The following is a 23,471-nucleotide window of genomic DNA, read 5'->3' on the forward strand; positions in this document are numbered from 1 at the left end:
GTTTCTTGCCTACTTATACTTCAGCTCACTTCCCTAGTTTTGCGCAAATTATTCATTTAGTTATTTCATTTTAGACATATTTCCTCACTCCTTCCTTCCTCTCTCTACACATTCTTACTTCTTCCCTTGAAGGCCCCCTGCCTCAGGCCTGGATCCCACCTGGTTCCCCACCTCCTCCCACTCCTCAACCCTGCCATCCACTATTTCTTCCTCATTGTTCCCTTGAAATCTGCCAAATGACCCCTCCCTCAAACTCAGTTCTTTCCCCTTCTTTTCAATAGGTACTCTTGCCCCTAAATTCTACCTCCTTGAAAAATCTCCTGAGAAACTCCTTCTTTAATTATCTCTTTTCTCAGAAAAATTTGAATCCAATGTTTATAACTGTTATACTGGGGAGGGGTGAATTACAAATGTGCCTTTTCATTCTAGCTATTTTATAACTGACTTACTCAATCCTAATTTTAACTGTTGAAAGGTGAAAATGATTTTTTAACTGCTTTACAATAAAGAGAATGTAGTCAGTGTGCTACTATTCTACTTTTATCAAATAACTTTAGAGAAGGAAAAAGTTCCTTGGGCCAAGCCCACCCTTCCCTGCTTTCTACTGAACATGAAAAGATGACTTCTCAATTGGGTGACAATCACAGGCAGGGTTCTGTCTCTGGGCACGACTGTAAATCTCTTTATTTACACAGTACTTCTGAGGGAAGCAGTCTGGGCATTGAGCTTTAAACAAACATTACCTCATTGGTTCTCACAAGGGACAAGCCATCCTGCACATTTTCGCTAGTGTGACAACTGCTTTACCACTTGAGGAGAAATTAAAATTTCTCAGAATGGTTCAGCTCACTAGTGTGGCCCAAATCCTACTTAATAAGTATAAGACTAAAGCCCTAAGAGTTCTAGATTATGTGCCAGAGTTCTAGATTATGTGCCAGGTCTAGGGTACCCTTGGCAGACGCCGCAATGACTTTCAAAACATATACTCATGTCACAGAAAGAAAAGACAGGGGAGGCAAGTGAAGGAGAAAGGGAGAGAAAAGTTCTCCAGTGCTCAGGGTGGCCAAAGCTTTTCCCCGGCTGAAGAGGTGGGTTAAATTTTCCACCTATACTCACTTGCTACCCAGACCTCCCCGCCCCCAGCCCCCCATGTGCAGTGGTTATTTTGTAGGATGCCATAGGGAGAGGCCTCTAGGCGTATTATTCCAAACAGCAGCTAGAGGTGATGGGGGTAGAGATCAGGAAAGGAATCTTCTGACAAATTGAGCCAGTTCCTGGGGCAGTCCTCCTGGGCACCCACATGCCTTCTCTCATTCCCTCAGTTGCCCACCAAATACTGACTGAATACCTGTGATGTGTTTCCACCCCATAGCAGATGAGCCCTTTAAACCCAGGCTCCTGGCTTTAGCTGAGGCCCAAAGAGAAGAGGGCAAAGCAGTCTTTTTAGTAGCTCTCTTTAGAGGTGGCAAACCACCTCCCTCTGTGGGGTTTTCATACTCCTGATTCCTTAAAATCCTATTCTCTCCTTGTTTTCCTCCTACATCTTGAGTTACTTCGTTTCAGTTTCCTTGACTGGCTGCATCTACCTCTTTCCCTCTGGGTATTCTCAGAGGCTAAATCCACAACCTAGTCCTCTTCTCTTGTGACCCTAATACTCCACAGCATGTTTTCTCCTTTTCAAAATGGGCAAGAGCCTGACATAACTAATGCCATGATGAACCTATAAGTTTTTTTCTGTCTTCTCCTTTCTGCATACCTTTGTTAACGAATTTGTTTTGCTCTGTCTGGCCACCTGTGATTTACGATCCCCCACATGGAGATTAGTGCCCAGATGTCCGATGTGTAAATCTTTAGCCTGATAAAGCCATGTCCTGCATGTATCTCTTCAGCCTGATAGAGAGTCTTTTGTAATTATCTGGTAATGAACAACTCATCCGGCAGTGCCATCTGTGGGCTACGTGCCTAAAAGACATTTCTAAGGTATTTAAAAATCATATATAAGCTCTAATGTAAAACTGCCTTTCGAGACTCCATAAGGAGGCTGGGTTGCTGCCAGATTCCCTGTTGGTGCCACCTCCCAATAAACTTTCTCTCTTTTTCTGACTTTGAGTACATTTCATTGGCTCAACTGCTCCAGGGCACGGATCCTAACCGGGCAACACTCTCTCTACAGTCTTTCCCTCAGAGATCACATAGGGAGATCAACTCTCCCCTTACGACTGGATATCTGCACACCATCCTTTGTACGCTCAGTCTTGTCCTCCAAACCACCCTATGGCTGTCAGATTCGTCCTCCTAAAACACTACATTGTATCCACGCTCTTCCAGCTCAAAACCTTCAAATTCCTCACAATAATTGTGTTTCCCTCTTAGAAGGTATCTTGGGCATGCTTTAGTCTAATATCAAGTCCTCCATTTTTCAGATGAGGAAACTGAGGTTAAGAGAGATAAAGTAGCTATTGAAGGTTGCACAGATAACCAGGAGCAAAGCTGGGAGGATAACTGGTCTCCTGACTCCCACTGCCTTGTCTGTCCCCCACACAGTCCCTTCTGGGGACACTCCTGGTGTCCCTCCTAGAATGGCTGCCCCTCAGCCTAGCCCTGGTGAAAACATATACCTGGGCCAAGTAAGCTGGCATGAAGCATAGATGGCATGTCAAACTGGAAGGAAAGTTAATGAATTGCTTATTCTCTTCCTGACACTCAAACCTGACTTGGGCAAATGAGGTCTCAAGGCTTCAGGAGCCTTAATGCTGTCATGGTCATTTAGGGCTTCCTGCTTAGTAGCTTCTTTGCCTCAACTGTTATGGATTGAATTGTGTCCCCCAAAAAATATGTGTTATAAATCCCAACTTCTATGTCTGTGGTTCTAATCCCATTTGGGAATGAATTTTCTGTTATGTTAATGAGGCAGGATTAGTGCAGGGTGTATTTTGAGACAATCTCTTACAAGAGATTAAAGAAGCAAGCAGAGATGGGGAAAGGGAGATGCCAACCCACATGAAGATCACCCAGGAGCACAAGCTCAGAAGAGACAAGGACTTTCCTCCAGAGTCGACAGAGACAGAAAGCCTTCCCCTAGAGCTGCTGCCCTAAATTTGGACTTCCAGCCTCCTAAACTGTGAGAAAATAAATTTGTTTGTTAAAGCCACCCACTTGTGGTATTTCTGTTATAGCAGCACTACATAACTACGACAGAATTTGGTACCTAGAGTAGGATGCTGCTCTAACAGATACCTAAAATGTGGAAGCAGTTTTGGAATTAAGTAATGGGTAAAGGCTAGAAGAGATTTAAGGTACCTAATAGTAAACGTCTAGATTGCCTTGAAGAAACAATCTAGAATTACGGACATCAAAGTCCAATTCTGGTGAGAGTTCAGAAGGAAGTGAGGAGAGCTATAAAGTCTCTATCATCTTAGAGAATACATACGGTGCCAGCAACAGAATGTTGCTAAAAATGTAGACAATAAATGTGCTTTTGGTGAGGCTTTAGAAAAGAAAACGATGAACACGTGATTGGACAATGGAGGAAGGGCAATACTTTTTATGCAGTGGCAAAGAACTTGTCTGAATTATGATCAAATGTGTGGTGGAAGGTGGAACTTGTAAGTGATGAACTTAGATATCTAGCTGAGGAGATTTCTAAGCAAGGTCTTAAAGGGGCCGCCTGTCTCCTTGCCACTACGAGTAAGATGCGAGAGGAAAGAGATGGGACTTAAAAATGAACTGTGCAAAATGAAAATAAAACTTAAAGATTTGGAAAATTCTGTTGTACAAACTAAGGACACTTGTCCTAGAATGCTCACCAAGGACTTGGCTACACAATCTTTTGTTAAAGAGATTAAGCCTGTGACTGATGGATCTAACCAATTACCACAGCAGAAAACCCATCAGCTTAGACTGAAGAGGACAGAGAAAGAACTAGAGAACATTATCTGCCTCCTGGAATTCTACAGGCAGGAAACAGACCAAAGGAACTACATGTGTTGTCCTCCAAGAAAAGAAAAGGACCATCCCTGGAGCAGCTTGGAGATCAGCAGAACTGCTGGAAGAAGCACGGGAAGCAGCGCTGCCTCGGTTTCAAAGACTACAGCACAGCCTCCTAGGTTTCAAAGAGTCAGATCTTCACAAACTTGGTTCCAGAGTGTAGCACTACCTTTATTAGTGCCAGGGGATGGGGCCACTGCCCAAAGCTGCGGGGGCAGGCCTGCCATGCCCAAGGGGCAGAAGAACAGGGCCTGCCATGGTCAAGGGGGTGGGGTCACCACTCAGACTAGGAGAAAGGGGCCGCCCAAAGCTGAGGAGCAGAGTTCCATTCCAGTGGGCCTGGAAGGCTGAGCTGAAGCCAAGGGCCAAGGGGCCTTCACCCAGAATCCAGAGGGAATGGCCAACACCCAGAGTTTGGAGGGCAGGGCCATTGCCCAGACTGTCTCAGAGAACAGAGGATTATTTTCAAGTCTTAGGAGCTAATGTAAATTATTCTGCTGGGTTTTGGACTTGCTTGGTGCCTGTTATCCCTTCTCTTCCTCCAATTTCTCCCATTTATAATGGAAATGTTTACTTGGGCCTGTCCCACTACTGTACGTTGGAAGCAGACAGCTTGTATTCTAGATTTCAAAGGTTCACAGATGAAGAGGAATTTTGCTCCAAGACTGAATATGCCTAATGTCTCACCCATATTTGATTTAGATGAGTCAGAAGATTAGACTTTGGACCTGGAGTTCATTTAAGACTTTTGGGATGATGTGATGGGATGAATGTGTTTTGCAGGTGGGAAGGACATGAATTTTGGGGGAGGCCAAAGAGTAGAATGTTACGGATTAACTTATGTCCCCCAGAAATATGTGTTGTAAATACTAATTCCTATATCTGGGGTTATAACCTCATTTGGGAATGGGGTTTTGTTATGTTAACGAGACAGGATCAGTATAGAGTATGTCTTAAATCAATCTCTTTTGTGATATAAAAGAGGTTAAATAAGCAAGAGATAGAAGCAGAGATGGGGGAAGAGAGATGCTCAGCCACATGAAGATTGCCCAGGAGCAGAAGCACAGAAGAGACAAGGACCTTCCTCTAGAGCTGACAGAGAGAGAAAGCCTTCCCTTAGAGGCAGTGCCCTGAATTTGGACTTCTAGCCTTCCAAACTGAGAAAATACATTTCTGTTTGTTAAAGGCACCCGCTTGTGATATTTCTGTTATAGTAGCACTAGATAACTAAGACATCATCCCCTCCAAAGAAACTTTGCTCCTAGTTATTTATAAAATTAAATTGTGTCTGTCATTGCAAAGCCTGAGGGTGTATTCCCATTTAAGTTTACAGATGATACTAACACAAACACCTCCCGTCCCCATCTTTAAAACCATAAATACCATAAGGTACAGCCTAATAACACAGGCTTTACACAGTCTTACAGGTTCCCTGAGCAGCACACCCTCAGCTATTTTCTCTCCACTCAGCAGGTAGTAACTCGGGACATGCTACAGCCCTTAAGTCTTAACTCTTCTTCAAGGTTCTTAAACCCTTAGAACAACATTTAAGCAACTGCTCTTCCAAATATCTTGGTCAGTGGCTGGGGGAGCAGTGGGCTACAGCCCCACAGCTGTCTCCTGAAAGAGAAGGCGTGCTAACTCCCAGAATGCACCAGGCCTGCAGTGCACTCTGGGGAAAGCGAGGCTGTGGGAAGCTCATCTGCTCCCGCAACAGCACGTGGATTGCTGACTCCCTTCCCACCCACGCTCACACACCTTCTCCCCAAGAAACAGCGTTTCTACCCAACCAGCACCCTCAACCACTAATTTTTCCTGAATGACATTCTGCAAGGAATGAAACCAAGTGAAATCACTATTTAATTGCCTCTCGCTTGGTCTACCACTTTCAAAACCAGGAATCTAACAGAATCTATTTGCACAGCTAAATTTTTCTTCACAATGCCTCATCTCTTACTCTTCTCAGTTATAATACTCGGGAGATGGAGAAATAGGAAATGTCTGCTCAAACATTCCATTTTGTTGTTGTTGTTAGATGCCGTCAAGACATTTTTTGACTCATAGCGATCCCACGTGACAGAGCAGAACTGCCCCAGAGGGTTTCCTTGGCTATAATCTTTACGAGAGCAGACCACCAGGTCTTTCCCTTGCAGAGTTGCTGGGTGGGTTGGAACCACCAACCTTTCGGTCAGCAGCCAAGTGCTTAGCCATCTGCACCACCAGGGCTCCTTTAGGTAAATTCCCACAAATGGCACCTACGCAAACAGATCAGGTCTGTCCTGCTTCAAGGACATCTCATGCAAGGAACTCAGGATGCTAAAACCTATGACTGCAAAAATCCTTGCCTTCAGGAGCATGCACTGAGAGGAGGGTAGAAAGGGCCTGGAGATCTCCTCTCTAGGCCTCAGTTTTCTCATTTCTAAAATGAAGAAGTTAGATAAAAGGATCTACAAAGTTGCTTTTCCCTCTAAACCATGGTTATTATATGGTGTATTTGTGGGGGAAATATTTTAATTACAAAAGGCTTCTCACTGCAAATTTTGCTTAACTATTACAGGTATATGATTTTATCTTTTTCAATTCCGCTTACACTACCATTTTAGGAACAACCAACTAAATGATAAGAGGTATACAACCACACTCGCCTTACTGTTTTCCAGGTTGTTAGCATCCTTCCCATAAAGACAAGAATGCTGCCAAACGGTATGGGGCCAAGTCAGCAACTCTGCATTATTCTGAAATGAAATCACTGGGTAATCAGATTTTCTGGCTGTACTGCATTCTCCTTCTCCCGCCCACTTATTGGGTACTTCCTGGATTACCAACAGCCAGGAGCAGGGAATTAAATCGTCCATGTTATCCTGGCTGTTCACTGGAATGATAATTTGGGGGCAGAAAAGTCGTGATGAGTATTCAATCCGATGAAAATTTCAGAAGTGAAGAAGAAAAAGTCCCCAGTGTATCTCGGTTTACAGAGCTGGAGGTATCAGGCAATGTTATGTTATCAGCGATGTCCATGGTCAGTCTCTAAAAGGATTTTCCACTTTTAGCTCTTGTTTGCATTCCACACTCCAAGGCTAATGACTACATAAAAGGAAACACCAGATAATCACGTCAAAGTCCGGTGTATAAGAGCATCTGCTGTACCTTTTACATTGTATATATATGTGACATAAGGTCTGCCACACCAAGAACTGAACCACTACTGGACCTCCTTTCCTCTCATTCCCTCTGCAAAGCCAGGGCTGGGCAAAGGAGGGAATATGGAAGAAAACTGGTAAAGTAATGCTTAGCAATGGATGATATTATATAAGCTGCCATACCATGCTGGTTAAAACAGTAAGGACACTACATGGTGTGTCAGCTTATATAATACCATTGAAGTTTTTATTATAGAAGGGGATACTAATAAATCATCCCCATGGAACTTTTCTCCTCTATGATACTCTGCCAGGTATTAGTCCCCATTCTTTTTAGTGGGAGGCTCTACTTTGTTTCCTGAAAGAGTTATAATCACTAGTAGGTAGGGTGATACTGATTGTGAGATCTCCACCAGAAGGTTCTGCAAGGTTGCCTGCTGGCACAGTGCTTGGGGGCAGCCTTGGGGCATGCCCCTGTCTTGGCACTTGACTGGCCTCAGTCACTTGACTGGCCCACAAGGGAATTAGGGACCCCAGCTACAGTAGACTATGGAGAGATGGACTCACGGTGACTTGGAACCCAGATGAACCAGTGCAAAAGTACTGAAGAACATGTTCAGCTACTGTTGAATGATTTTGAAACTGAGGAGAGCTACATTAGAGAGTGCAAATGCCTGTATGTAACCCCCAAAGAATTATTACATTATCAGGAGATAAGACAAATTGACCAACTAAAATATAGCTGAACTGAGAATCATGCACTTGTGTACTTGCAGAATTTAAAGAAACTTGAAACTCAGTGGACGCTACGAAGCGGTCCAGTTGTTATAACACACATGCCAAACCTTGTCTTATATCAGTGGCCAGGAGAGCCCATGTGCTCTGTTTTCAGGCTGGTAACTGCCCCAGGAAATGAGGTCCCTCCCTCATTCCATAGATACTCAGGTCTTTCTCACTGCAGTGGACTCCAGACACCTCCTACCCAGCCCTGCTGGGCTCCTAGATCTTCTGCATCAGGGGTTAGAAGAACGCGCATTCGAGAAACCCTACCTGTGCTCCTAGGCGGCTACCTGGAGGGAGCAGAGAGCAGAGAAAGAGCCAGGGCCTGGGGTCTTCTCTTGCTTCCCCATGATACCTGGTCTCTCCGGACCCAGGACCACAGAGAGCATATTCCTGACTGCCAATCTTCCTTAAGGATGGAGGAGGGCAGCTTTTGGACATTACTGGAAATATTGTAGTTGAAAGCACAGGTTCTATAATTAGTTAGCCTCAGGTCAAATCCTGATTTCACCTTTTCTAGCTCTGTGGTTTCAGGTACAGTTTTTAGCCTCTGAACATCAGTTTTCTTAACTGTTAAATAGAATTAACTCAAAGGATTATTATACAAGTATTAAATGAGATAATATACTTAATACGATGCTCAATAGAATGTCTGCCACATGGAAGAGTTCAATACATTTAAGTTTCAATATTGTTTCTTCAGACTTCAAGGAAGTTTGAGATGCTGGCAGGCCACGCTGAGTCCTGATTCCAATACCCAAAGACACATGCTTGTTTTGCCTCTGCCATTAAGGGTACTTCAGTGGGAAAGTCTACCACCTGTCTGTCAGTCTGTCATCCTGTGGTGCCTTGCATGCTGCTGCGATGCTAGGCTATGCCACGGTTATTTCAAATACCAGCAGGTCACCTATGGCAGACAGGTTTCAGCAGAGCTTCCAGACGAAGACAGATTAGGAAGAAGGACCTGGTGAGCTACTTCCAAAAATACATTAGCCAGTGAAAACCTTATGGATGGCAGCGGAACACTGTCTGATACAGTGCTGGAAGATGAGCCCCTCGAGCAACAATGAGCTCAAACACAGCAACGATTGTGATGGTAGTGCAGGATCAGGCAGCGTTTTGAAAAAAACCATGTACAACTCTTATTGTCAAAAAGCTCATAATAAGTGGAAGCAAATGATGACAATACTAAATAATCAAAATACAATAAAACCTGCGAAAGCTGGAAACTGTGTAAGGCAGAAACCTGTCAGAGAGGTAAAACACAAATATTTTCCACTAAAATGAGTGATAGAAAAGTGGTAAGGCTGCACCCTGTCAAAAGCATAAAATTGGCAAGATTCATAAAAAATGCGGCGGTCCCGTCAAGTTCCAGCTCTCACAGGGTTTCACTTGTACAGGGTAAAAATACAAGAGAAGTATGGGGTATGATGGGAGTGCCTGAGAAAAGCATCTACCCCACAGTGGGTCCGCAGAGGGCAAGAGAGTGATCCTAATATAGGTAACAGCATTTGTTGAAGGAATAAAGTAAATAAACAGGGCAACACTAGGGTCATACAGACTAATCTGGTGGTATGGTAGAGATTTGTTGTTGTTTTGGTGACCCACATCGGAACTTTCTTCCTATTTTTGGAGAAACCCCCATTTTGCAAGTGGTGATGAGTCAGGCCCCCACCTCCCACTAAAGCTGGCGCTAGAAGTTCCCTCTCCGCGCCCATGAACAGCAAGGACAGGTACACAGTCTAGACTTGGCCAATCAGATAGCATGCGTCTGGGATGTTGAATGTTGAGTATGACCAAATATTCAGCAATATCTGGAGTCCCAGTGGCGGAAGACAGAGAGGCAGCAAAGGCAGTGAAGAGGTCCTAACCAGATTATTTCTGGGTACTTCTTAGGCTGCATTTTCCTGATACCTTTTCAGAAGCTAGTTCTCCAGCCTTTTTGTGAATTTTGTGAACTATCCAATATCCCTTCAACAAATTCTCCTGTTTATGGTAGCAGGAATCACTTCTATTTCTTGCAACCCCAAACTTTAATGACAGAGGTGGTTACGGCAATAACCAGGGTACAAATGCTGAGGGCCCAAACCAAGGTAGGAAAGAGGAGCTAAAGAGGAGACGCATTCAAGATCTAATGATGAGGATGAAGTGCCAGGTCTTGGTGACCAGGTGGATGCAGAAGATAAAGGAAAGGGTAGGTATAGACGACTTCCAGGTTTATGGTTTGGAAATAAGAAAGCAATGTCATTAGGTGGACATTAAAAAGGAGGATCAGATTTGTGAAGAGTAGGAAATGATGGGCTCAGTTTAGACCTGATAAATCCCCAGTGGCGTGGTGGTTAAGAGTTCTGCTACTAACCAGAAGGTTGGCAGTTTGAATCCACCAGGCTCTTTGGAAACCCTATGGAACAGTTCTACTCTGTCCTATAGGGTCATTATGAGTCAGAAGTGACTCGACAGCAATGGGTTTGGTTTTTTTTTTTGGTGTGACATTCAAGGAGCCCTGGTGGTGCAGTGGTTAAACGTTCGGCTGCTAACTGAAAGGTCGGCGGTTCAAACCCATCAGCTGCTCCATGGGAGAAAGATGTGGCGGTCTGCTTCCATACAAGTTACAGCCTTGGAAATCCTATGGGGCAGTTCTACTTTGTCCTGTAAGGTTGCTATAAGTCAGAATAAACTCGAGGGCCGTGGGTGGGGTGGGTGTGACATTTAAAGGGTGGTGCCTATCACACAGCTGACTGTACAGGTGGTTCTTGGAAGAGCCTAGGCTGCAGGTCTAGGAGATTAGAAAAGGAAAAAAAAAAAGGGAAAGCAGGAGAATGTAGTGTCATAGGAACCAAGGAAGAAGTTTAAGATTGGAGGGACAGTTCTCTCCTAATGTCAAGTGCTGCAAAAGAGGTCAAGCAAGATAAGGACAAAAATTATGAACGCTGAGTCATTGTGATTTTAGCACCTAGAAAGTCACTGGTGATTTTGGCACATGTAGTTTCAGTGGAATGGTAAAGAAAACACCAGAATGCACAAGGATGAGGGATGATGGAGAGGGAGAAAGTAGAAACCATGCAAGAGCACTTAAAAAAAAAAAAAAAAAAAAAGGTTCATTTTAAAGGAGAGAGATATGGCAATGCCTAAAAGTGGACAAAGTGCTAAGGATTATCTTTAGAATGGAGATCACTCATTCATTCTACAAATACTGAATAAGCACCTCTTACTGTGTAGGTGTTGGAGATACAGTGGGGGATAAAACAGACATGGTTTCCATCAAGAACTTGTGGTCTGGAGAAGAGGTGTTAAACAACGTAACATACAATTAAAAAATATGGTGGATGCCAGAAATTAAAAGAATAGGTGCAATGAGAGAGGGTAACAGGTATCCTGTTTAGGTTGGGGGCTCAGGGAAAGCATCTCCAAAGAGCTATCCAGTAAAAGGGGTGAGGTAGAGAGAAGGATATTCCTGGCAGACAGACCAGCAAGCGCCACGGCTCTGAAGTGAGGAGCTCGAGCATGTCTGTATGCAGCAGGGAAGGAGCCAGAAAAGACACGGTGCCAGCTGGTGTGGTGAGGAGCCCAAGGACTAGGCAGGAGCTGGTGAAAGGAGTGGCCTTCTGCAGAAGGAGCAACACCTGTTCCACAGACACCAGAGCGTGAGAGTGGGTGAAGGTGAATCTGTTAGTCTGGGAGCAGGAAGCTAAGGGAGTTGTCTATTTGGTACTGTTTTCTTGGTGAAATAGGAGGCCTGGGGAGGCATGAGAAAACTGGGAGAGGTGGTTCCCAGAAATGGCTACTACGGGTAGTAGGGGAGATAAGTGAACTTACTCACTGCTCAATCCTACTCTTTTCCTACCTGCCAAGTCAACAAAAAGCAACTCCTCTTGACAATGGCTTCCTTGCTTTCTAATACTACAGATATGATGACCAGGACAAAGGAGCGCAGGTCCTCAGCACCAGAAATGTCTTCAGAGATCTTAACTGTCATTCATTTTTACTATTTCACAATTAAGTAGCTTTACTCAACAGGAAGTGACTAAATGCTGAAAATATGGCCATTGGCCTACCTCCTCAGGAAGCACCTATCCCCTGGAAACTGCTGACATCCTCCTTTTAATGGTCTTCCCCTTTTTTATTAAATGGGTTTCTTCCTTATTTCCTTTACTGTCCTAGTCATTTTATGCCTGGACATCTTAAACACATTCAACTTTTAATAAAAAAGGCCTGGGTGATTTTTCTCTGTTTAATACTCAAGCACAGTCACCTATTCATTTGTAAGCTGGCAAAATTAAATTAATTCTTCAGGAGGAGGGAGGTCAGCGCTCCTGGCCTGAAGTCAAGTGCATTCTAAGCTACGATGGCTTAACAATATCCCCAGTCATTTGCTCCTATACTCACGCACATACACTACTATGCTGGCCTCCATGGACCTCTGAATCTGACTTGGTTTTTTTTTTTTTTTGGATTCAACCCCAGACAAAGTATACTAGTCTCTCACACGGTTCAGAATAATGACTTAAAAGTATCTCCTATTACAGCAAATCAGGCATGAAGCATCCAAAGGCAATTTTATTGCAATGCGAACACTGTGAATAGTTCATGGTGATCTCACACTGAATAGGATACTTAAGCTCCCCAGAAGGAAAAAAGAAAAAAAATCAGAGGAGGGGGTGGGGACAAATTAGTAAGGACAGAGAAGTAAGATAACTCAGTGATTACACAGCATAGCTCCTCTCAAAGACATCTGAGTGGTGATAGGTAGCTAACACAGGGTTCTAGATTACAGCCAATAACCAGCCTTGCAAACACTGCCTGGGACACACACACGCACGCACGCACGAGCGCACGCACTTATTCTTTATTTCTGGCAGAAGCTGTGATGATTCTAACTGGTTACTGAAGTATTTCATCAGTCTCCCTCAAGAGTTATTCAATATCCTACCCTAACTGCCACCACTCTGAAACTCTAGCACCTCAGATTAATTTAAAAGAAACTCTCTGGGCTTTCTATAAAAAGCAGAGAGGCCAAATCTTTTGTTGCAGATCCGCAGAATGTAAATGATGGTAAGAGGAGGCAAGGTGAGGAACAAGTTAAGAGGAGGTCTATGAAAGAATCTCTTCACACTCCAGTTTGCAGGCTGCTTCCAAATTTACAACCAGAGAGCTGGGAAAGGAGGTAGATTGTGGATGTTGCTAGATGAATGTATAATACATACTTTGGGATACTGTTTTCTGCTTTCTCCCCACTGTCTACCAAAAGAGGAAAACCACACCTGGGAGAACACCCCTATTTAAGCGCTACTTGCAATTCATACAGAAGTTCACCATTGGATTCTCTCAGCTCTGTTCCTATTTGCCTTCAACTACTTTCGCCTTATACTACGAACTGCAGGTATAAAGACTTAGAAAAGCGTCCATCAGCACACAGCTCCATCAAGACAGAGGCCACAGCAACCAAACATTCATGCACCAACCCCACACCAACCTCCGAAACAATGCTCCTGGCTGTCATTTTTCATTCATGCCAGCCCCATATTCCTATTAACCGAGCCTCCTTTTTATTGACTATTTCCCTCACACAGCATAACAAGGTAAAAGTCAGCCCTTAGAGGCTACATTATGAAATACAGAGTCTTGACTTTGGGAGGAGAGTAAGCAAAAGACAGAAGAGGGCAAGTTTCAAGTGCTCTCCCTATGTGATGTCTACCAAATAGAGAAATGATGGGGCTCCTTCCTGCTCCTGGGGCTGCTGGAGCACCAGTGATTGACTTAAAATTTACCAGTTTCCCAAGTGGCTACTTGAAAAGAAAAGGAATTTCACAATCTTGAACAGTCTCCCCCTCTTACTCTAATTTTCCCCAACCACCCTCACCCTCACAAGAAGACTTTTGTGTACATAAAATTTCAGGAAACAAAGCATACAAACACACACAAACTTCCCAAACTAACACCAGCGTATAACTGTTTGGGTTGGAGCTTTTCCAGCCCTGTCACCCGTTCTCTGTTAGAAGTAAATGAAACCTTTTGCTTTCGCAAAGTTAAAAACAGACAAACTCTCCTCAGTTTCAAGCTGCACAAGGCTCCCCTCACATCTCTCAGGTCTTCTCGAGCTCCCCACCCCCTCCCCCCAATGAACTCACAGCTGAAAAGCCAGCAGGGGGGCAAAAAAAGAAAAACAAAAAGAAAACCCTATTCCCCAAGTAAAGTCCTTTCACTTCTTCCCCCTTCGCGTTGGCTTCTCCTTTTGGCAGGAAACGTTTTCAATTTCTGAAACCCCTTTTCAAGGGACCCACAACTCTTCGGGCTCTTCGAAGGGATCCATCTTTCGGCTGTCCTGATGCAGGCAGGCAGCCCTTTCTCAAGCACATTTTGCATTCTTGGAGTCAATACTCGGGCTGTTCTGTTTCCAGAGAAATCTAAAAAGCAGCCTTTAGTGGGCCGGCTGAGCCAGGTCTGACTCTTCCTCCCTCCCCCTCTGAACTGCTGCCTGGTGAGAACCGAGCCCAAGGTGGGTATCTGGCTCCGTGTATCCACCTCCAATCCTGTTGCGAAGGCGCAGAGAACAGACTAAGTACCTACGGCTCACTCTGAAACTCCCATCCATTTTCCAACTCTCCCTTCCTCCACATTCCTCTGCAGAACTTGGCCCGCCCGTGAGAGAAACCAAAATCATACCTTCCTTGGATTCCTCTGCTTCGGAGTGCATGGTGTCAGGGTAACCAGCTGCAGGGGCGACTACCGCTGACATGTACTCGGAGTAGCTGCAAGTTCGCTCCGCAGCCAAAACTTGCAGTCGCACCCGACAGAAAATAAAAGGATGGAAAGCTACTCAAATCAAAACCTCCCCGGGGTGGGAGGGCTGGTTCTGGTGTAGGGATTTTCAGGGGGAAAGTTCTGCACCAGTGACGAATCACGTCTCGGCTGGGCGGCGGGAGCCGCCCCCGGAACCGCGCGCCCTGGCCGGTCGCTGGGCGGAGACGACCTGGTGCTGCTGGCTCGGCCCGGGCGTACGCAGGTGGGGCGTCGGCCTGGACGACAGCCCGACGACGCCCAAGAGGCAGGGCCAGGGGTGCCTGTCGACAAACATAACTGAAACTGGTTGCGCTTAAGAAAGAGACATGCAACAAAGGGGTAACGAAAGTCTCATCTCAGCGCGAGCTGCAGTTTTACATATATATATGCAGCAAAAGAAATGCTTCTGCATCTTTGGGTTACATTTTTCGATGCCCATTTGACTTCTCTTGTCTTGGGTCTTACACGCCAACAATGACAGATTTTAAAGCTGCTCGGTCGTGTATGTTATTTGCAAAAGAAAGTAAAGTGGATATTGTCCACATGCATGCAAGGACCAGCTTCACAAGGCACTGGGAGCGAGCCCAAGAGCGGGTCTTCTGAAGAAGGCGGGGCGGCCTCGAATCCTTACCTTTGTATAGAAAACGCAGATGGGGCCGCTTACTCAGCATAGCCCACGGCAAGCACTCTTACTCAAACCCCAGCTCGGCCGTAGAAATTGCTCAGCAGTTACACTAAAGGGTGACCCTCGAACAAAGAGCGCCGTACCCTCTTGCGCGCTACTCACAAGTAGTGATAAATTGCTTCAAAACGCCAACTCGGCGGGGCACGGCAGGGTGGGTGCGGGTGGTTCAAGCTTTTGAAATGCTGATAGAATAAAGAGGCTAGGAGGCTCCATCTTAACTCAGCCCCCAGGTCCAGCCCATGGAGAGGAAGTTAACTAAGGTTTTGGAACCTCGGTTTTCCCTTTGAGAACCTCACACAATAGCTACCACCGATATACCCGTCTGATGCAAGTGTTTTGTAGAGCAGTTGTTTTACTACCAACCTAAGGCAAAAGGTCCTCAAATTACATATCTGAAAGATCTATTTGGAAATTGTGAACAAAGTTATAGTCTTTTAATAAATTTAATTTCCAGGCGCTTTCTTTTTCTCAATAAAATGGGGGAAAAAAAAACACGAGTAGAGGCACTAAAGTAAATTTAGTGAAAAGAATATACAAACGATATGGATTCAGAGACTCTGAATTAAAGTTGAGTTCTGCCATTTATTATTTTTATCACCTTAAGTAAGGAGGATCTCTGAGCCTCCATTTCCTCATTTGCAAAATGAAGGTAAAAATAGTATGATTATTTACTTCACAGATTTATGCTTGGTATTAAATAAGGTAATATATGCACTGCAACGGTTAAGCCCTGGGCTACTAACCAGAAGCCTGGTGGCTGGAATCCACCCAGCAGCTCTGCAGGAGAAAGACCTGGCAATCTGCTTCTATAAAGATTTCAGCCAAGAAAACCCTATAAAACAAACAAAAAAAAACAAAAACAAAAACAAAAAACAAAAAACCCAAACCCGTTGCCATTGAGTTGATTCTGACTCAGAGCAACCCTATAGGACAGAGTAGAACTGCCCCATTGGGTTTCCAGGGAGCGGCTGGTGAATTCTAACTGCCGACTTTTTGGTTAGCAGCCGAGCTCTTAACCACTGCACTACCAGGGCTCCGAAAACCCTATAGGGCAGTTCTACTCTGTCACATAGGGTCACTATGAGTCAAAACTGACAACAACAACCCTACAGCATTAAAAGTTAATTTCTTGTAACAGATGTTGTTGTTAGGTGCCGCGGAGTAGGCTCCAACTCATAGCCACCTTATCTACACCAGAACAAAATATTGCTAGTTTTGTGTCATCTTTATGATCGCTGGTATGTTTGAGTCCATTGTTGCAGTGACTGTGTCACTCTTATTGAGGGTTTCTGTCGTTTTCACAAACCCTCTACTTTACCAACCATGATGTCGTTTTCTAGAGATTGGTCTTTCCTGATAACATGTCCAAAGTAAGTAAACCAAAGTCTCGCCGTCATGTAAAAAATACTCAAGTTTTATCTCAGTATAAATCACTATTGGGTTTGAACAGAAAAGAGTGTGTTTATGCTATTCACAAACAGTGAAGGTTATTAAATACTGACATAAGGCCTAGATATTGCTGTGTGATTCTAACAGGCCTAAGACTCTAAGCAAAACTTTATCTCAAATTCTCTGAAAAAAAGCAGGATGATGAGAGGGGGACATAACCAGCCAGAGAAGAGAGAAGAAGAGAGACATCTGGAAAATATCAGTGTTACAGAGCCTCCCGGAAACTGACCTTGCCATCAAAAGGGTAATAGGCACCCCCTTTCTGAAAGTGACAGTTAACTGCATGGTCCCCTCTGCCAGACTCCTGGGTCAGGAGCTGCTAAGATGTGTAACTTGCACTCAGTACCCTCAGACCTATGGGGGAGACATGACCCCTATCTGAGCTGAGACTCATTCTGAACACAAAGCAGTATCTCCCCACCAAGGCCTGCCAGTCAGAAGTGGCCTTTCTTGTTCTGCCCGAGGAATCAGTCTGGGGTTCCCCTCCCTCATGCATCTGCCTTTGCCCTCCCCACCGCAGTCCAGATGTCCTTGAGGCCCTGCAGGATTCACCAGTGCTGTGTGCCACACAGATAAGATCGCTCCCACTGATCCATAATTGGTATAAGACTTAAAACTGGTTCAAGCTGATGATTATGCAAATTAAAAAAATAAACAAACCAACCTGATGCCCTTGAATTGAAATTTAGACAACCCAAATTCCACGTCTGATCTGCCCCCCAGGCAGGCTTCACTTCTACCCTCTCCTTTTAGAAAGTACACCCCGTAAGAAGTATTTATTAAATGTCCTTTAGCAAGTCCAGTGTGCACAAACCACATTAGGTGTGCTAAAATAAATGCCTTAATGTCCCTGTCTCAGCCGTTTTGCTTGTTTTTACGCTGGGTTCACGAAAAGGCCTTCGGCCCTTCTCAGGTTAGCCAAGGAGAACACCTGCTGAATGAACAGCTCAAGCACCAAGTCAGCCCTGTAATTCAATTTAGTGTCATTTTAGCAGGTCAGCTGAGCCCTGAACATTCATCAACAATCCTCAGGAAACCTACAGAGAAATTTCTTTTGCATTTAAATACAATCCAGCAGTCACCTTGAGGAAGAATCTCCTTATCTAGCTCAAAAGCAATGAATGCTCAGCTTATTTTAAAAGACTGTATGTGGATAAGGACACTCTTCTGTGGTCTACATAACCTCAAAGCCATCAGCCACAGGCAAACTATACTGTCCCATTCTCCCACCCCTCAAATGGTGCCAATTAAGGGCAGCTCATTCTCCTTCCCTGGTCTTCTGATTTATACTAGGTTGGTCATTTCACCTTGATTTTGCAGTGTTTTTATTCAAAGGGTGTTATCTTTTAGCTCCAGTGAATAATGCTTCATTACATCATAAAGGATTTGTATCTCTTATAGATGGGACCTGTTCACTCTAGTATGTGCAAGAAACACTACAACATCATTAGCCTGGCAATACGTTTGGATACCAACAATATATTATGTACGGCCTGATACAAAATAACAAATAACTTAGCAACACTTCACATTTAATACCAAGCTGACTTTAAATACTATATTGAACTCCTACTCATTTCTTATAAGGAATCTCCCACCTTCTGTATAAGAATGGGAGAGTTAAAATGCTGCCTAAGATTCTAATGGTTTCCATTATCAAAAATTTACATGTATCACATGTAAATAAGACCTGCCAACCTGAAGCATATTGCATAATTCTGACCACAGATTTAAAGAATTCAACCTTCGGAGTCTTCTTGGTTGTAAGAAAGGTTTCAACACGAACTCTCGAATAAACTTAATCACACGGCAGCAGAAAAATCTATGAAATTATATCTCAATAACTAGTTGCCGTGGAGTTGATTTCAACTCATGGCAACCTCATGTGTCTCAAAGTAAAACTGTGCTCCATAGGGTTTTTAATGGCTGATATTTTCAGAAGTAAACTGCCAGGCCTTTATTCAGAGGCATCTCTGGGTGGACTCAAACCTCTAACCTTTTGGTTAGCAGGCTAGCACATTAACTGTACCACACAGAGATTCCATACTTCAACAAAGCTGTTTTAAAAAAAAAAAAAAAAAAAAAAAAAGCATGGGCCTTTGGGCCTTTCGCTCACACATGCCCACATGTCAACCAAGAAGAGGGAAGGACAGCGAGTTTTCAGACTCAAACACATGAGAAGACCAGCAGAACTGGGAAGCGGGGGATGAGGTTTATTTCGACGGTATCACATATTCTGCTTACATTCAAGAATGTTATAATTTCTCTGCAGTGGAAACACTAAGCATCTCTGTAAACTAGTTATATGCCTGTGACTTCTAGGTCATAGGAACCTCAGGTCACAAAAGCCGTCATTTCATCAATATTTGTATTTCACAATGCTGACATAGGCTAAATTTGTACATACAAAATTTAAGTTGGGTAAAAAAACAGTTGTTTACTTAGTATAAGAGGCGGCTTTCTTCTGATTTTGAGGCTTTCCTCAACTTTTCTTGTATTATTTGTATCTATACCTTGAAAGTCTGTTAAGACTTCCATATTTATAAGGTGCCCTAGTGGCGCAGTGGTCAAGAGCTACAGCTGCTAACCAAAAGGCTGGCAGATTGAATCCACCAGCTGCTCCTTGGAAACCCTGTGGGGTAGTTCCACTCTGTCCTATGGGGTCGCTATGAGTCGGAATCGACTCGATGACAACGGGTTATGATTTATAAACGTTCCTTTAGATCTCTCTTTCCTCATATGATGGAAAGATTTGTGCTTTTAGCCTGGTTAGGGCTGTAGACTCTGCATCCTTCATATCTTCCTCAGATACTCTCTCTTCATTTACCCTTCCAGAATAGAGGTGCAGCTAACTGGGTACCTCCCCACAACCCCTCCCCAGACCAGCTGATCTGGCTCTCTTTGCCTTAAGAAAATTTTATTTACCAGAAGTGGAGAAGAAGATCCTCAAATAAAAGTTGCTGTTGTTAATTTCTGTTGAGTAGGCCCACGACTCATGGTAACATTGTGTACCATGGAATGGGGCTGCTGTGATCCATAGGATTTTCACTGGCTGATTTTTCAGAAGTAGATCACCAGGCCTTTCTTCCTAGTCTTAGTCTGGAAGCTCGTCTGAAACACAGCAATACGCAAGCCTCCACTGACAGATGGGTGGTGGCTGCACTTGAGGTGCCTTGGCCGGGAATCGAACCTGGGTCTCCCATATGGAAGGCAAGATTTCTGCCACTAAATCACCACTGTGGTTCCCCCCGCATCCCAAAACCAGTAGAGGCCACTTATACACCTTCTCAGGAGGTCAAGCCCTGTGCCTCAAGTGGCTGTATGTTTGTCATCAAGTACCAGGTCGAGGCTGGGGAGTTTGAGAAGTGGGGTGGGGCAGAACTGCTGTAAATAAAGGACAAACAGCTGAGCATGAGTGTGGCAACGGAGGAAGGGAGAGAGAGCTGTGGTGAACAGGCTCTGGGATTTTGATGTTTGTTATGGGCAAACCCTCTCCTCAGTCTCCCCTATGACATCTTCAGCAAATTTCATATGATCACTTCAGCTTTGGGTCTGAGGAAATGGGAAGAAGTGTTGAGGTCTGAGGTGAGAGCACATGGAGAGAATAATACATCTGGAATATACTTGTTTTCTAGGGAAAAGTCTTCATTGCTTTTATTTCTCTCCTAAGAAATATCCCTTGTTCAAAAGCTTTTAGCAGATGATTAAACACAAACACATATATACTGTCAGGTCTGAAATACTGTCTGAACAATTTATGACCATAGAATCCTTCTTTTGTAATACTTAGCAATAATGTCTTGCATTTATATAGATTTTATTTAGCCTCCCAAATTAATTCCCTCAGGTCATCATACCCATTTTACAGATATATAATTAAAGCAAGAAAGGTTACGAGATTTGCTCAAGGTCACAAAACTAAGCAATAATGTTCTTTTGAATAGAATGAATGCAATCTAGGCCTCCTGACTACTATATCCAGACTTAGTCTATTAAACTACTCATGTAGAATTCAAGTCCTTTATTTTGCAGATGAATAACTCAAAGACTGCTATATCAGGAGGTTCCCAAAGAATTTAAGGCTGGCCATAGTTCCTGTATAGACTATTCACATTACTCTTTCAAATGCTTAGATCATAGCCTCAAAGTTTTCCATTCTTAACAGCCAATGCTTAAATAAGCTATAAATTTAATAGCTTCTATTTTATTCAGCTACATGAAACTACAAGTCGTTTTTTTATTTAAAAGTTTAGCCAGGATCCTATCTAAGCCTCCCGGGATACGAGGCTGCCAGGAGATTTGACTCCGGAGACCTGGGCCTAGTTACTGATGCCACTTGAAGCAGATTAAGCACTGGCTGTACCTCTTTTAGGTCCCTGGGTTGCGCAAATAGTTTGTGCTTGGCTGCTAACCGAAAGGTTGGCGGTTTGAACCCACCCAGCAGTACCATGAAAGAAAAGCCTGGTGATCTGCTTCTGTAAAGATTACAGCCAAGAAAATCCTACGGAGCTCAGTTCTACTTGGTAACACGTGGGGCTGTCATGAGTTGGAATTGACTCGATGACAACAGGTTTGGTTTTTTGGTTTTTGGTACCTCTTTTGGAGTCCCTGGGTGGCACAAATGTTTAAGCACTGGCTACTAACGGAAAGGTTGGCAGCTTGAACCTATCCAGAAACACCTTGAAAGAAAGGCCTGGCGAACTACTTCTGAAAGGTCAGCGCCTTGAAAACCCTATGGAGTGCAGTGCTACTCTGGTCACCAGGAGTCAGAATCGACTCGACAGCAACTGGTTTCATTTTGGTTTTTGGTGCCTCTTTTGCATTAGGATAATTTTCTTCTCTTTATTGTCTCATTTTTTCCTGTAAAAATGGGCAAGTCATTTAACATGTCTGAGCTTCTGTTTGCACACCTGTAAAATGAAGATGATGCCACTTTAATAGGATAGTTACAACGATGAAATGAATCAAAGATGTGATGGAGCTCTGAAACCTATGAAGTTCTCTTCATCACTTTCCCAAATACATTCCTGAATAAGGTCAGATTGTTTTCAGTTGTGGAGGGTCTGAATGGAGGGCCTAAATGCAGGCCCTGCGTTTTCATATGCGTGGTTCAGTGATGGGAAATGGAAATTAAATGGCTGAACTTCCTTACTGTGCCCAGGTTAACAGGGTCAACATGGGCATGGCATGAGAAGGGCTCTAGAAGGGAGTTTACCAGGAAGAAGAGAGGCAGAGCTGAGTCTAGGCTCCAAGGGCACAGTGTCAGATCTGTCCAGCACATTCCTGGCTTTCCTTCAGAAAAATCACAGGAGGAAAAAGTGATTCATGGTCATAGTCACATGGAAGTAACCTTAGAGGTCACGCACTCTAACTCTCTACCTGGCTGGTGAAGCAATCTTCTATAGACACATCACTGGCAAGAAGCATTCATCTAGGATCTCCTTGATTACTTCTATTAACATAGGACTCACCCTTTGAGAGACAGTCCCATTTCCTTCTCAGACCATTGTAACCATTAGAAAGTTCCATATAGAAATTCAAGTTTAAGGCAATAATTGTCAAATTCCATTCCAACCACTGCCTTTACTCCTCTTACAACAAGGAAATAATTTTGTGACAAGCATAGAATTTTCTTTTTCAACAACCTAGCGAAGACCTCCCCCCGCCCCAATATTGGCGGGGTGATTGCAGTTTAATGCAACGTGAGACAGTTATGCAACTTCCCAGTGCAGCCACACATCTGTTATTATTGTGAAGAATTCAGAAGCAAGCAGCTCTGGTTGAGGCAGCAGCAGTGACAATCTCTTTTCTCTTCAATGTGCTCACTCTGAGGGGGTAGAAAATGATACCAAGACAGATTGAGTAATGGGCCCTATTTAACTGCATCTGGGCTTATTCAGGTTTTGAGCAAAATCTGAAATTCACAAAGAAACCAAAAGCAGTGTTCCCTAGGTGGACTGTGGACTCCTGGCCTGAGATCTGTTTGAAAGTCTAACCCACTCTCTGTTGTCATAAAAAATTTTACATTGAGTTTCAACATGGGGTACCATCTCCATTAAGTTAACATTTGTGTCAATGTTAATAAATGGCACATTTACTAAAAAGACAGAAAAGGCTGGAGGGAGACCTACAGGGCTGGGATAGGCTTGCCAGGTGAGCTAGCCCAAGACTGGAATTCAGTAGACAAACTCAGCAGGTGGCGAAAATGTGAACTGAAGTAGAACTTATCTAAACAGAATTTCAGGGGAAAAGGAGAATCTGTTTTCGCAGGTAGCATTGAACGGCATGGGTGAGGAGTTTTTCCACTTGAATGAACCAGGTTACAAAACTTACATTATTTAACTTCTCCTTAAAGAAGAACTATGTAATACATAGTAGTTATGATTCACAAAGTTGTAGACATCACCAAAATTAATATATTTTCTGAGAAACTGCTCGTCTGAACAGTGTGCATGACGACCTAAAAAAGGAATTACGCCCATACGTTCCTAGAAGAAAAGAAGACAGCTAAAAATCACTCATTTTCTCAAGCTGAAATCTATTTCAACAGATTTTTTTTATTACTGAATTCATTGAAGGCCCATTATATGCCATTTAACTTTCTCAATTTCACCTATATACAATCAGTCCAAAATAGACATAGAGAGAGA

General features: G+C 43.7%; 1 protein-coding gene across 4 annotated transcripts in view; it reads right to left on the reverse strand.

Moving 5' to 3' along the window:
• Nucleotides 1–23,471, reverse strand: part of TNFAIP8 (TNF alpha induced protein 8) — a 140,226-nt gene that overhangs the window by 34,111 nt on the left and 82,644 nt on the right. Inside the window, exon 1 of one of the 4 annotated variants that reach the window (XM_004376967.3) lies at nucleotides 14,571–14,798. The exons of 2 other annotated variants lie outside the window; for them this stretch is intronic. In XM_004376967.3, coding sequence (XP_004377024.1) covers nucleotides 14,571–14,643 — 73 coding nt within the window. In that variant the 5' untranslated portion in view covers nucleotides 14,644–14,798. Of the gene's footprint in view, nucleotides 1–14,570; nucleotides 14,799–23,471 lie in introns of those variants that run through there. One more of the 4 variants, XM_023731936.1, reaches the window with a different exon arrangement.

The sequence above is a fragment of the Trichechus manatus genome, unplaced genomic scaffold (assembly GCF_000243295.1).
Source record: "Trichechus manatus latirostris isolate Lorelei unplaced genomic scaffold, TriManLat1.0 scaffold00047, whole genome shotgun sequence".
Classification (NCBI taxonomy): domain Eukaryota; kingdom Metazoa; phylum Chordata; class Mammalia; order Sirenia; family Trichechidae; genus Trichechus; species Trichechus manatus.